This window comes from Phodopus roborovskii, unplaced genomic scaffold, assembly GCF_943737965.1.
Source record: "Phodopus roborovskii unplaced genomic scaffold, PHOROB, whole genome shotgun sequence".
Classification (NCBI taxonomy): domain Eukaryota; kingdom Metazoa; phylum Chordata; class Mammalia; order Rodentia; family Cricetidae; genus Phodopus; species Phodopus roborovskii.
The window spans coordinates 4,172,840-4,187,023 of record NW_026126576.1 but is presented as its reverse complement, the minus strand read 5'-3'; the positions used below and the strand labels follow the sequence as shown (position 1 = coordinate 4,187,023).

The window sequence follows — 14,184 nt, the reverse complement described above, 5'->3', positions numbered from 1 at the left end:
AGAGGAGGGGTTGCTGTATATAGAAACATTGGCTAGCATTTCTTCCCCCCCCTAGTTTGGGTCTGTGAATGGTTCTGCATTGTGAAAGTGTTTGGCACTGCTTAGAAGCTACACAACGGTGATGAGAGAGCCTGTGTCAGCTGGAGATTGGTGCAGACATAATGTTATGACACAGTCAATGTATCACTTGTCTGAGGTTGGTTTTTTTTTTTTTTTTTGGTTTGGTTTGGTTTGGTTTGGTTTTCCCCACAGTGACTTCATCCCTTTGGGAATTTGTATGAACCATGGTTACCTTTTATTGCCCTGTATGTGTTGTCCATGCCAATCACAGCTGCAGGGGAGCAGGCCCAGTTGGAATAATTAGATTGAGGAGCGAATGTCACACTTCTAATTTCATTTTCTTTTCAAGGGATTACCAGTGTCCCTTTAATAAAACAAGATTAGCCCTCTACAGTGGATGTATTTGAAAGCTGTCTGTATAACTTGTTGGATGATTGCAAGGGCTTTGTGCATATGTACCGCATGCATTTGATGTCTCCTTTTGAACGTTGAAGCAAATATGGGATAATGGACAATTGCCATAATAAAATTGTTAAAGTACTCACACAGCCCTTAACACTGTATCTTGTATTGAATGTTGCAGGAAACCTCGCATCAATTCCCAGCTGGTGGCACAGCAAGTGGCACAACAGTATGCTACTCCACCTCCCCCTAAGAAGGAGAAGAAGGAGAAGGTGGAAAAGCCTGACAAAGAGAAACCTGAGAAAGATAAGGACATCAGCCCCAGTGTCACCAAGAAAAACACCAACAAGAAAACAAAGTAAGTTTCTGGACACTAAATACAACATATTAATTTGCACTTGGATCACAGATTTTAAATGATGACTTATTTTTATTTTTCTGAATCTTTGCTTTCCCCCTTAGACCAAAGTCTGATATTTTGAAAGATCCTCCTAGTGAAGCTAACAGTATACAGTCTGCTAACGCTACAACAAAGACCAGCGAAACGAATCACACCTCAAGGTACTATGAAACTGTAGTGAAATACTAAGCTGTTGATTTAATCATAATCAAAAGCCCAGGGTTACTACATACTTTTTAGATTTTAGGCCAAGGGAGGTGGAATGAGAAGCTAGAAAAGGCTGCTGACCTTTTTATATAGATCATCTTGGCCAGAACAGAAAAAAGTAGTTTGTCACCTATGATCAAAAGTTACGCTAACTGGTGATCATTTATTTCTCTTACTGCTAAGTGGTCAGCATACCCACAGCTAGCAGGCACCAATGTTTCTGTGGTGGCAGCTTAGGTCCATGGGAACAAGCTTGTGGGAGGTTTGTGTTGCTGTTACTTCCTAAGTGGCTCCTTTGGTGTGTTTCAGGCCCCGGCTGAAGAACGTGGACAGGAGCACCGCACAGCAGTTGGCTGTAACTGTGGGCAATGTCACAGTCATTATCACAGACTTTAAGGAAAAGACTCGATCCTCCTCTACATCCTCCTCCACAGTGACCTCCAGTGCAGGGTCAGAACAGCAGAACCAGAGCAGCTCGGGGTCAGAGAGCACAGACAAAGGCTCCTCCCGCTCCTCCACGCCAAAGGGCGACATGTCAGCAGTAAATGATGAATCTTTCTGAAATTGCACATGGAATTGTGAAACTATGAATCAGGGTATGAGATTCAAGCCCTCCACCTGCCCATGCTGCTTGCACCCTGGAGAGTCTTCTGTGGACGACCTTGTAGTGATGCTACCAGGAGAGGTTCTACTTGCCGTGGGCACCTGGCTACCAAGGAATTTCGTACCCTGACAGTTACTCTTGACACTTTTATGTATTCCATTGTTTTATATGATTTTCCTAACAATCATTTATAATTGGATGTGCTCCTGAATCTACTTTTTATATAAAAAAATCTGCTGTGCACAATTTTCCATGTACATTACAACTGGTTTTCTGTTTCTGTTTTGTTGAAGAGGGTTGGGAGGGGGGGAGGGAACTTTTATTTATTGTGTTCACAGACTCCATCCTGTCAGCATATCCTCTTAAATTTAGTTCTTTCTTCCAGCTATACTCTGTACTATCAGTTTTGATATAACTATATATATAAATATAAAATTATATATAAAGGGTTATTTGAAACCAATCCATGGCAACGCTGGTGCTTGATACACTGTGAAGTGAATACAACATTGGACAGTTGACACAGATCTGGGACAGTCCCTTCTATGAAAGTGCTGAAATATAATTAAGATCAGTCTTACATGAAGTATGTTCCAACCTACATGGGAACTTGACTCTCTCATCTGTCTTTAAGAGTACTGGATGATATAAAAAAAAATATATTTTTTAAACAATGTGATCTCAAATTTAAAGACTGCTCCAGATAGCCTGCATTTGCGATGGGATAATTGACAAATCACAAGTGGTTCAGTTGGAGGGCTTTGGCCATTTGGAAGTAACAAAACTAGCTCCAGAATGCCAAGTATTCGTGTAAATTACGGTTATATGTTAACATTGCTGTTCTTATTAAGCACTCATGAAAATATGGTGTTCTGTATCTCGAATTCCGGCCTTTTTCCAGACCTCTGCTCATGCCTGAGGCACGTCTAGCAGCTGTCTCTTAGTTTTAGGGTTGCAGTAGTACGTTTTTAATCCACACCATCTAGGGAAGCAGTCCTGTGTCTACTTCCCCTGTGACATTGCAGTGGTGGATTTTGTGATCATGGTCTGTTTGCCACCCTACCCCCACCCTCCAAACCCTCACCCTACCAATGCAGTTGTTTATTTTCTCCTTAAAATCTGCTGTGGGTCATTTTATTAAACAACGGTTGTCAACCACACATCCAGACCTGACACAGAGATCTTCCAGACTCATGTCATTTCTTTGCTCCTTATGTGGAAAAGGACCGCAGGGGTGCATGGGCAAGTTGCAGGAAATCTCACGTCCCAGGAAAGTGAAGCAGGTGGTCTTCGTCTTCTCAACAGAAATAGCTTGACTGAACCCAGAAGTTTCTTTTCACTTTTTCCTATTTTGGGCGATGGGATAATCAAAGACCACTAATAACAATCTATCGCCCCATCTCATCCCAAATTTGGGTGGTTCTGCTTTGCTCTTAGATTCAGGGTATCTCTCCTATCTGACTTTACCTTCATATCCACTGAGTTTGTAGTACTTAAGTCACTTTAAGCATGAGAACGTGGTGTTAAACTTCCTTTATTTGATCACACTCTTAAGGACTAGTGGGAGAGTGTGTAAGGAAACATCACATCTTGGTGTTAACCTGGTTTGCTTAATAATAGAACTAATTTCTATCTGTGGAGGCAACAAGTTAAGAACATATTAACAGCTTGAATTGAGTAGCCAACAGGAATGGTTCCATTCACATTTACATTAAAACCAGTCATTTGATGCGCCGTAGTCTACGTTCTGTCCGCAAAGGCAGTGCTATTTGTCGCTGGGCTCCTGTTCGCAGAAGCATGGACAATGATGCTCCCCTCTTTTTAAAGCAGTGCTTGTGTCTGGGATACAAGCTGTACTTAACCTTTTTAAATACCTTTTTAAAGTATTTATTAATGAACCAAAGGAAATGAGGTGCTTTCTGTAAGCATCAGAATATATAATACATAGTGATTTGACTATGAATTTTAAATCCACATTTTAATATTAGTGGGGTATTGCAAAGACATTCCTTCTAAAGTTTTAATATTCCTTTTATTAAGGGTCTCAGGGAGGGTTAATTAGTCAGCCATATTTATTTTCCAGAGGTATAAGGAATTGCTAAGTTTTTTAATTAACTTTTTAAAAAAATTTAAATGCCACCAAATTCATGTGGATTGCACTGCTCTTTGAACCAATAAGTGTTGGTATGCACTTTGTTCAGAAACAAACACTGTGTACTTTTTCAAAACGAGTTTCATGTAAAGTGATTGGACCCCCTAGATTAGTGGGAAAGGCTGATTTACCAGCTCCTCATAGGCTACTAATTCATGCATCGCCGGTGTCTTGGTTTTTCAGTTTTGCCTCCGTGATAAATTAATGAGGAGAGGTGAAGGGAGGGAAGGCTTCAGAACGAGTGGAGTGAACTTGCCTTGAGGTAGAAACTGCAGCTAACAGCGGAGTCTAAGCAATCAGATGTTCCTGGCTGCCCTGTTGCAGCTGTCACAGGCTCTGTTGGGGTGAAGAGGTGTGGTAGGTGCTAAATGATGACATCCTCAGGCATGCATTCTGGAAATGGAATTCCTGTTAGCTTCCTGCATTTACAATTTGCCCTACTATAGTACTCAGTAGGTAAAAACACTAGTGTAGCTTACAAAGAGACATTAAGAGGACCAGAAATACTTGGTATTCGGTGGCACAGAAAGCATATTCAAACAAAAAGCACAGTGTTAAGGCTTGCAAGTTTCCCATATGTTTAGTACATGATCTTTCACACTCATGTGCACACGCACAGAGCTGACCTGACTTGCTCTGCCCGAGTCATGCAGTTGGGAGAAGATAAAAAGACATCTTGATACAAAAATATTTTAATCGAAACCTTTCAGTTTGGATCTGGATACTTCAAAACATTGGCAGAAGCTTCTGTGAGTTTAGCTCCGCTAAGATGTCTCTCCTGCCTTATCAAGACCATTCTCAGTCTGCATTTGTAAGCTACCGTATCTTAAATTATTGAGAATTTATTAATTGCTGAATATATAATAACCTTTGCTTGTATGTTACCGAAAATGGTTTAAGAGCCAACATTTAGAGTGTGACAATGGAGCTGAACAGTTTCTAACGCGCAAGCAGTTCTGTTCTTGTGTATGACTTGTAACCTTAATTTACTGTGTAAAGATGGTTACATTATTTCCTTAGCTTTGTTTGTTGGAGACAGATAGCGAATGCTTGTTAAGTATGTCAGAACATAATCTTCCCTTGTGAACTTTTGTTAATGTCTTATACGAGCTCTATTTTCCATTTGCCCAGAAAGATGGCTTGTATAATGCTTTGGAAGTTTCTGCTCCGTCCGTCTTAGAGCTGACAGTCTGTTAGGTTTGTTTTCTCTTCATGCTAAAGTGTCGGTGGTTTTGTGAACTGGTCAGAAATTCACAGGTCTTAAATGTTTGGGGGAAATTTATATTGGACACTGCTCTTTGTCTAGCAAATAAAAGATGTTAATATATTCCTGTTATTGGCATGTGCACGACTATGTTATTAGAAGCCACTTTATCATTTTCCTGCTTTAAATAGAAATGTCTATTTATGAATTCTGCTTGTAGTTTTTTCACAAATAAAATAGTAAAATTTACATTGGAGATGATTATTTTTGTTGTTCCATAGACTTCAGCCCTTAGAAAAGCCTAGTTTCATCTTTTTTTTTTCCCGCTCCCACTTGTGGAATGTTTCCAGTGGGGATAGAAAGCATAGTTCCTTTATTTCTCGTGTTAGCACACACTGAAGTTATTTTGAGTGTTGTAGTGTATAGATCACAAACATAGTACAAGGATAATTGAGCCCCAAAACCATCAAAATTGGAAGAAAGTTATTGTGTCTGTCTTCTTTCAGATAGGCTGTGGTTATCCAAAGGAAGGAGCTGGAGGGGCTTCCCTGTGTTTGAAAGACCTCAGCCAGCCTCTGCTCTTGCCAGAGCCCATTAAGCCTGTTGTGACCAGATGGTGTAAAACACCTTGTCTGGCCCACAAGCCATACAGCAAGGCTGACTTCTTACCTGCTGCCTTGGAGGATTCATCCTGAGGACTTCTTGTCTGGTTCTGTGCTTGAGCTGACACTAGGGAAGAGTGCAGTCTTGCCTCATTGAAGAAACACCAAATGGTCCCTGTCTGCACTTCATCACCATTCAGTTCTTCAGAAGGATTGGGAAGGTTTCAGAGTAAATGGTGTCAGTGTTGCTGATGTTTGCCCCAGACATCTTAGGTGCAGAAAAGTTCTCTGCTCTTCCTCCCATGCTTTTTGTGATACTTGTAGGCCCTTTGTGGGGATCCCTCTGACTCTGGCACTGAGAACACTTGGGAGGATGGAACCGCCCATGTAACATGTGCAGAACACTATAGACATCAGGAAGAGTAGATTATTAACCTCACTGAGAGGCTAAAGCTAAATTTATGTGGATACTTTACTGTCCTGAGAACTGCTTGCCAGTGAGACCTCAGTGTGATAAGAGGTGCTTGCTGAAGGAATCCTACAAGGCCAGAGTGATGTTTAAAAGGCTGGCAGTGCCTGGACAGCTAGCTCTTGCCAGGACCAGAGGAAACCTGCCCCTTCACCTGGACCTTGGTACTCAGAATCATGGAAACGAGCAGAACAGATGTAGAGTCGCCTTGGAGGCAAGCTGGTAACCAGCCAAGTGCTGTTTGCTAGTCATGGATGGGAGCCATGGCCTAATCTGCTTGCCCAGTGAAAGGGGATGATTGATCTTACAGGAAAGACTCTGATTTTTTCCCAGAAAACATAGGTCATTACCTGCAAATACAATCAACAGTGAAAGGTATGCAGGTGATGTTCTGCCTAGCATTAATCAAAGTGGGGTTGGAGCTTAGGGGGGCTCTCTAAGGTATCCAGGCCAGTCAGGCTTCAGTTTTGATCATGCATTCACAGGTTGCTGGGGTGAGCAGTGAGGTGGAAAGGACAACAGGCTTGAGACGCCTACTGTGCGGGTGCTTTCCTAGTCCTGTGTTTGCTGCTGGGGGTTGGACATAAGCAGGGTTTTGCATTTGTCAGGTGAGCTCTACTACTGGGCTGCATCCCAGACTTTTACAGTTTTAGTTTTGAGATGGCCACCTCAAGTTTTCCAAGGCAAATCGTAAACTTTTGGTTCTCTTGCCCTGACCTCCAGAATAACAAGGATTGCAGGCCTGCACCAACAGACCCAGCTGTACAGGGGCCTTTGCCTAGGCCAGCAGGGCAAGTATGCAGGCTGGTGCAACTTCACACCATCATGGGCTCATACCAGACATCACTAGTTTTTTGTTGTTTTGTTTTAAATCTAGAATCAGACTTTTCTACCATAGACTTTGATACCCCCATGGTCCCCTGATGTAGAACCCATTTGTTGTTCCTCACTCAAAACTTTTGAATCAATATTTGGGTGACTGAAGCGAAGCATCCAAGGAAGCCAGTCAAGAGGCCTGGAGGAGTCGGGAAGGAAGAAACCACCTGGAACCCGCTCTTCAAAGGATCTGGCTCCCTGAAGAACACATCCAGATCAGAAGATTCCTAGTACTGCCAGGAATGAGCTCTGCAGCGTGAAGAGCAGCCCCAGATTCCTGATCCAAGGACTTCACAGTCCTGAGTGCCACATGTAGTCCAGACCAGGACCTACCCAGACTATTATCTCCCCAGTTCTGTCAGTTCCTGCCATAAATCACAGGCCAGATCAGCACCTGGATGTTATTCCTGGAAGTGACTTGTGGAGTAGATGGTGCTGAGAGAGGGTCACCATCTCTGGGGACTGGATGACCTTGGGCAAGTCAGCCTCACAGTGTGTAGTTTGTGCTAAGACAGACGGGACATGCACTCTGGCCCTGGTCTCTTGCCAGGTCAGTAGCCGATGCCCTGAGAAGTAGCTGTTGAATGATCCATTTCTAGTAAGAGGAGATTTCTTTTTCTGAATTTGCGTTCTTATGTCCACTGATAACCTTACTGATAACGAGAGTTTGTTTTATGATTGGTTTATTGTGCTTTTAGTTGGTACTATCTTTTTCCTGGCCCAGAGGCAGCAACATTTGATTAAAGGCCACATGTGAGTGAGTGAAATCAGGGGAGGCTTTGACAGCTGCCTGGTGCAACTGATGCTGTGCCCAGTGTGTCTTTTCCACTAGAAGTCTGTACTTTCAGTGTTTATTGTCTATTAATATCTTGTTTGGTTGTGAATTTTACTTCGTTGTTTTAATTACTTTTTTGTCCTTTTTAAAACTTCTTTAATCCCAGCACTAGGGAGGTAGAGGAAGGTAGATCTGTCTGAGTATGCCAGCCTGGTCTATAGAGTGAGTTCTAGGACAACCAGGACTACACAGTGAAACCCTGTCTCAAAAGTAAAAAAAAAAAAAAATTGGAAGTTTCTTGTTAATATAATCCCCCCCACCCCCGGCTTCTCTTATTCCTGCCCATTCCTGCAGACCTCTTCCACCCTATTAGCCATCCTACCCCTGGTCCTATGTTGTAGGTGATCACAGCTACTGTGGGTTTTTTTTTTTTTTTTTTTTTTTTTTTTGATTACCATGGCCACATTATGTCAAGAAGACACCCTTTTGTAGTTCTCCTTTCCATCCTCCGGCTCCCAGTCTTTCTGCCTCCACCTCGAAGTCCCCTGACCTCTGGGTGATATCAGCAAGTTTTACCCCTGTTGTGAACTTTACCTGCAGTCATCCTAGGTTGCCTTGTCCATTCTCTTCCTACAGTAATCCTCTTCCCAATTATTCCCTTCTATTCATTCTTGTGTCATGTGCATACATATACAACCTACATTCTACAAATTTAACATGATTTTCTCCATATGTGAGAAAACATGTGACATGTCTTTCTGGGTCCAGTATATATTGCTTTACATGATCTCCAGTTCCTTCCATTTTCCTGCAATGATATGATTTCATCCTTTTTAGGACTAAATAGGACCCCATTCTGGGAATTTGAAGGAGAATTCCCAATCTAAGTACCTGCCATTGTGGAACCGTGGAGTTTAACCCACAGGAGATGGTAAGGCTTAAACCCAGGGTTTCCTGCATGCTAAGCAAGGACTAAACTATATCAACTAAGCCACATCCCAGTCCATTAGAAGTTGCCTGTTTGAGTATCCAAAGATCCAACAAGTCCTGCAGACAGATTTGGTCCCCTTTCGTCACCCTGGTATTTTTAAAACAATCAAAACCACCATATGACACAGAGAAAGGTATTGATGACCAGAGCAAAGGACTGTCGAGCCAAGTACTACACACAAACTGCTCTGTTATGTGGAGAACATTGCACCTCTGTGATCCTTACTTTGTGGGATGATCAGATATTTGCAAGGGTTTATGACCCAAAGAATTCCTGGCTCTTGGCAGATGTTCAGAACATGCTTGTTTATCTGCTAGCCTTAGCTGTCAACAAGGCCCTCCAGGTATCAGTTTAGTCATACAGCAGCTTACACTGATCAAGTTCTTACCCACTCCACAAGCCTTTCTTCCTGATAGCAGGTGAGATGCTGGCAGCTGGCCAAGACCATCCTCCTCAGTGCCTTGGAAGACCCCCTGCCACCCCAGACCTGACCAGAAGACTGCTGCAGGGCTGCAGGGAGGGGACATTAGGCTGGGGGAGTCTGTCCAAGTTGGTGGCTCTGTGGAGTGGGACTGAGCAGCTATGAACTGTCATTTGGCAGTTGGAAGGAAGAACTAGCTTGCAAGGTAGGCTAGGGCTAGGGAGATGCTCTGAAACTGTCCAGGGATGGCTGGTCACTTTGAGCTACTAACCCCAGTGAACTGTCCGCTGTGAATGGAAGACCTGAACATGAGAATCACATAGCTTGACTAATTAGTGTAATAATTGCCTTTTCTATGCTGGGGATGGAACCCAACACCTCAAGAATGCTAGCTAGGTAAGTGTTCTCACTCTGCATTATACCTTAAAACTCACCCATAGCTGTGGATGATCTTAGTCTTAGTCTTGGTGTTCTTGTGCCGGATTACAGGTCAGCACCATGCCTGGTTTTATGCAGTGCTGGGGAACAAGCTCAGGTCTCCATGAATGCTAGGCAAGCATTTTACCAAGTGAGCTATATCCCCAGTCCCAAGTCAGGGTTTTGGGTTTTGTTTTTTTGGTTTGTTTTACTTTAACTTTTGGCTTCAGTGGGTTTTGATGGTTTTGCTTTGTGACAGGGTTTCTCTGTGTAACAGCTCTGACTGTCCTGGAACTCACTCTGTAGAACAGTCTGTCTTTGAACTCACTGAGATCTGCCTGCCTCTGCCTCCTGAGTGCTGGGATTAAAAGTGTGCACCACCACCCAGCTAGCTTCAGCAATTTTGCTACAGTCCTTGATGCTAATTTTGAAGTAATAAGGTAGTGTGTTACAAGTCAACTTCCTGAAATTGTGAGTCTGGGTAGAAGTGGTCAAGGCCATGGACACTAGAGTCAAGCCGCTCACTCATCTGCCGCTTACTGTCTAACTTACTGTCCAACTCCCTGGGCTTCCATTTCATACTTAGTAGGGTAAGTTTAACAACAGAACCACAAAAGGCAATGTTAGGCCCATAGACAAAATCCTACTAAATGGATCACAGCAACACTACGATGTTTGCCTCCCTCCCAAGAATGTACTCTGCCACGGCTCCAGCAGGACTTCTTTAGGTTTGCCAGACAGTACAACAAAACAGCTTAAGTAAACCAACAAAAGGAATGAATTGGCTTGTGTTGCTGAGAAATCTGGAGCCAGCTTCAGGCATGGTTGGAATCAGGTCTTTGACTTTGCTCCTTCCCACTTGCTCTGGATTTGAGGCTTATTTGTTATGCATACATTTTTTGTTGCTTTTTTAATCTTTTTTTTATAATTTATTCTATGTGCATTGGTGTTTTGCCTGCATGTATGTCTATATAAGGGTGTGTCAGATCTGGGAGTTACAGACAGTTGTGAGCTGCCATGTGGATGCTGGGAATTGAACCCTGATCCTCTGGAAGAACAGCCAGTGCTCTTAACTGCTGAGCCATCTCTCCAGCCTCATTATTTATGCACTGTACTTTGGTTACTTAACTTTGGTTCTCTCCATCTATATTAAATGGGGAAAAAGACAGTGCTTATCTTCTGGAGCTAATAGGTTTTATGTGCTTTGAATAGTGCTTGGCCCAGAAAAGCTATCACAGTTGCTTGTATTGTGATCCAGCAGTCAGGGTACTGTGTTGGGAGAGAAAGCTGCCTCTTATGAGTTCTGGTCTATATCCATATTGCTCAGAAATGATTCACACATGGATTATTTTTTATCTGCTTGCTGTAAGTCCTAGGAATTTGGGTCATATGCCAGTTCCCCAGAACCAAAGCTAGGCCTACAGCACTGTCACGGGTTCAGCATGGTCACAGGTTTATAAGCCCCAGGACCCCACCACAGCAGTAGCCCACCGAGGCCACATGGACTTAAGGTCAGCAGGAGGAAGAAATAGGGGACAGACAAACACCAAGCCCACTCTCAGGAAGTCCTCACACACTGCTGGCGAGAACTGAGTCATAGGCAGGCTGAAGCCGGGAGGGAACTGTCAGAGCTCCTGGAGGAGAAAGGGTCAGGCTTGAGGCTGGAGGCCTGCACTGCACCCTGCCATTTCAGCTCTCAGTGCAGACTCAGGGTCTCTTGGGCTTCCTTGAGGCCTTACTTATGAAGCAATAGACAGTTTAGTCTCTCCAGAGTTGGGAACAAACAGGCTTTGTAGCTGTAGCCCTGAGATTAATCTCTCTATAATCTCAGAATTTATGACTCTTTTCTGTTTATTCTGTCTTTGAGGCAGGGTTTCACTGTGTAATCCTGCAGTTTACTCCAGGCTGACCTCGAACTCAGAGACCCACCTGCCTCTGCCTCCCGAGTGCTGGCATTAAAGGCGTACATCACTACCACCCCCGGCTGAGACCCTCTTACTTTTGCAACCATATTATGAAAAGATGGTGGTCTCTTTCCTAAGGAGGGGAGGGGCTAGAGTGGCAGCTCAGTTGGTAAAGTGCTTATCATGCACAAGGACCTGGGCTCAGTTCCCAAAACCCACATGAGTATGCTGGGCGTGGTGTCACACAATCATAATACTAGTGCTGGGGAGGCAGAGATGGAGGTTCCCTGTGGGGTGAGGAGTGTTCAGGCCAGCTAGCCTAGAACAGCAGGACAGTGAGACCTTGTCAAAAGGAGGGGGGGAGGAAAAGGAAAAAAAAAAAAAAAAGGACAGCTCCTGAGGAAAAACCAGCAGAGGCTGTCTTCTGTCCCATATGCGTGCACGTGCACACACACACATGCTGGGGAAACAGCAAGCTCACATTGTTGATGCTTGGTGTGCCTGGGTAGTCTCAGTTGCATGGCCCTTCTGGGAGGTGGTTACATCTGGGGTCTGTCAGAACCAGAGAGCAATTTCACTAAGCCTACACCCTTCAATGTGGAATTCACAGGGTCCTCCTGCAGAAAATGAATCCGAAGCTTGCAACAGAAAACCTTTGGAAGTTGGGGGTAATTAACCTTTCTGTGTAACATGAGCTTCCTCTGCTAAATGGAGGGGAAAACTAGATCAATTTTAATAGCGAACAGATTCATGGTCGCCTCAGTTCCCACATGCTTCACAGAGCTGTGGTTGCCACATGTGGCCTGGTATGAGGGGACAGCCACATGCATATAGCTTAAGCTGGCCTGGAACTCATGCTGTGTTCTTAGCTAGCCTAACACTATGCACCCCACGCTATCACACCTCTTATTGTGTAGCTCAGGATGGCCTCAAACTCTGTAGCCCCAGCTATCCTCAAACTAATGTGATGCTCCTGCCCCAGCACTCCTAGTGTAGCTGTCACAAGCGTGAGCCACCATACCTAGGCCATGTCTTCCTTATTTTCCTCCTTTGTGTGACAAGGGCAGGCCTTGTCCTGCTCTGTAGCTATGGAGGCAACCATACCACTTTCCCAGAACAGGCTTCCCAGCAAAGCCCTGGCCTTATCCCTGTTGTCATTTTGTCTGTGACCTCCTGTACTCCTCCCCAAGCCATAATTGAATTCACATTTGATCTGCTTGACCCCAGCCTCCCCAGAACCCAGTACCTGGTGGACAGAGAGCTCTGGGAGCCTAGGAGGTATCTAGAGCAGCATCTGCCCTCTGGGACCCAAAGAGGCCTCGGGCCAGGCTCATTTGACCCTTCTGAGATTGACAAGTCTCCACATGAGCACAAGGACTGCCGTGAAACCTGGGTGGTTGAAAAACACAGCTGTCATCAATTGTCCCTGGTTCTGGAGGTTTTAGTCCGACAGAAGAGAAGGGCTGTGTCCCAAGAGGCTACAGGGAAGGAACTGTCCCAGGCCTGTGTTGTAGATGGACATCTTGTCCCTGCGACTAAACAGTCTTCTCCCTGTCTAAATGTCCACTCACCCTGTGCCTTTGTTTGGTTTTATGTCTTGTTTTTTCAGACAGTCTGTTGGATCCCAGGCTAACTTTGAACCCTGACCTTCTCCTCCTTTTCTTCCCTCGCAAGCACTGGAGTTACAGGTATGTGCACCACACTGGTTTATAGGACAGCAGTCACACTGAGGGGACGAATCATGGCTTCCCAGAGACCTTTGCATAGGAGAGCCTAATTAACCCTAATGTACCTCTTGAGGGATGAGTCTTAATAATCATGAGAAGTTCATAACATCTGATAGCTTCCTGGGCCAGCACTAGCCAAGCTTTTTCTAGTGTGATAGTTAATTTTGTCAACGTGAATGAGTTTGGAATCACCCAGGAGACACACCACTGGGCGTCTCTAGGGATACCTTAACCCAGGAGGAAAGAGCAGTCCTGAATGTGGGTGGCACATGTTATGGGTTGGAGTCATGGCCTGAATGAAAAAGGAGAAAGGAGGAAGCAACTGCTCACAAACATTTACTTCTCTCTGCTTCCTGACTGTGGACATGGTGTAAGGAGCCACTTTACCCTTCGTTGGCCATGCTTTTCCACCGTAATGGACCCTATCTTCTGAACCAGGGGCCAAGACAGACCCTTCCTTTCGAGAAATTATTAGGCTACAGAGGAGAGAAAAGTAACGCAGCTGGGGTGTGTTTTCCTCTGGCCACAAGCTCACAGAAGAGAGGATGACTGACGTTCCCTTGCGAGAGGAAACTGAGGAGCATAGTCAGGGAGAGGACCCTGTGCACACTCTTTGAGTTCTGCCAACAACATTCTAAAATTAACCCTTTCAAAGATGCCAAGACTGAGGCTGAGAAGTGGGGCAACTTGCTTGAGATGGTTGACTGCCCTGGAAGTTCACTACCGGTACCTTTGCATGGGAGAGGAGAGGGCTGGAGGGATCTAGAGGGTCAGCCCAGCCCCAGCTGACCCGGGTTGGAGACAGATACCCTGGGCCTTCAAGGGCTATGAACTTGTTTCCTTGGCTACAAAATGGTGTCAATAACAGAGGTGTGACTGTCGGACACACTACATCTCCCTAAGGGTTCCCCAGCCCTGCCTTACAAGGCCTGGATTTTCTAGGGCAATGTTTGGCCCTGATCCAAGCCCCATA

At 44.6% G+C, this 14,184-nt stretch overlaps 1 protein-coding gene across 1 annotated transcript in view; it reads left to right on the top strand.

Annotated features, from left to right (window-relative positions):
- Rybp (RING1 and YY1 binding protein) overlaps positions 1-1,930 on the top strand; it is a 46,304-nt gene extending 44,374 nt beyond the window's left edge. The window contains exons 3-5 of the mRNA XM_051203487.1: positions 644-820; positions 925-1,023; positions 1,379-1,930. Of these exons, the coding sequence (XP_051059444.1) occupies positions 644-820; positions 925-1,023; positions 1,379-1,631 (529 nt within the window). The 3' untranslated portion in view covers positions 1,632-1,930. The remainder of the gene's footprint in view (positions 1-643; positions 821-924; positions 1,024-1,378) is intronic.
- Positions 1,931-14,184: the final 12,254 nt, after the last annotated feature.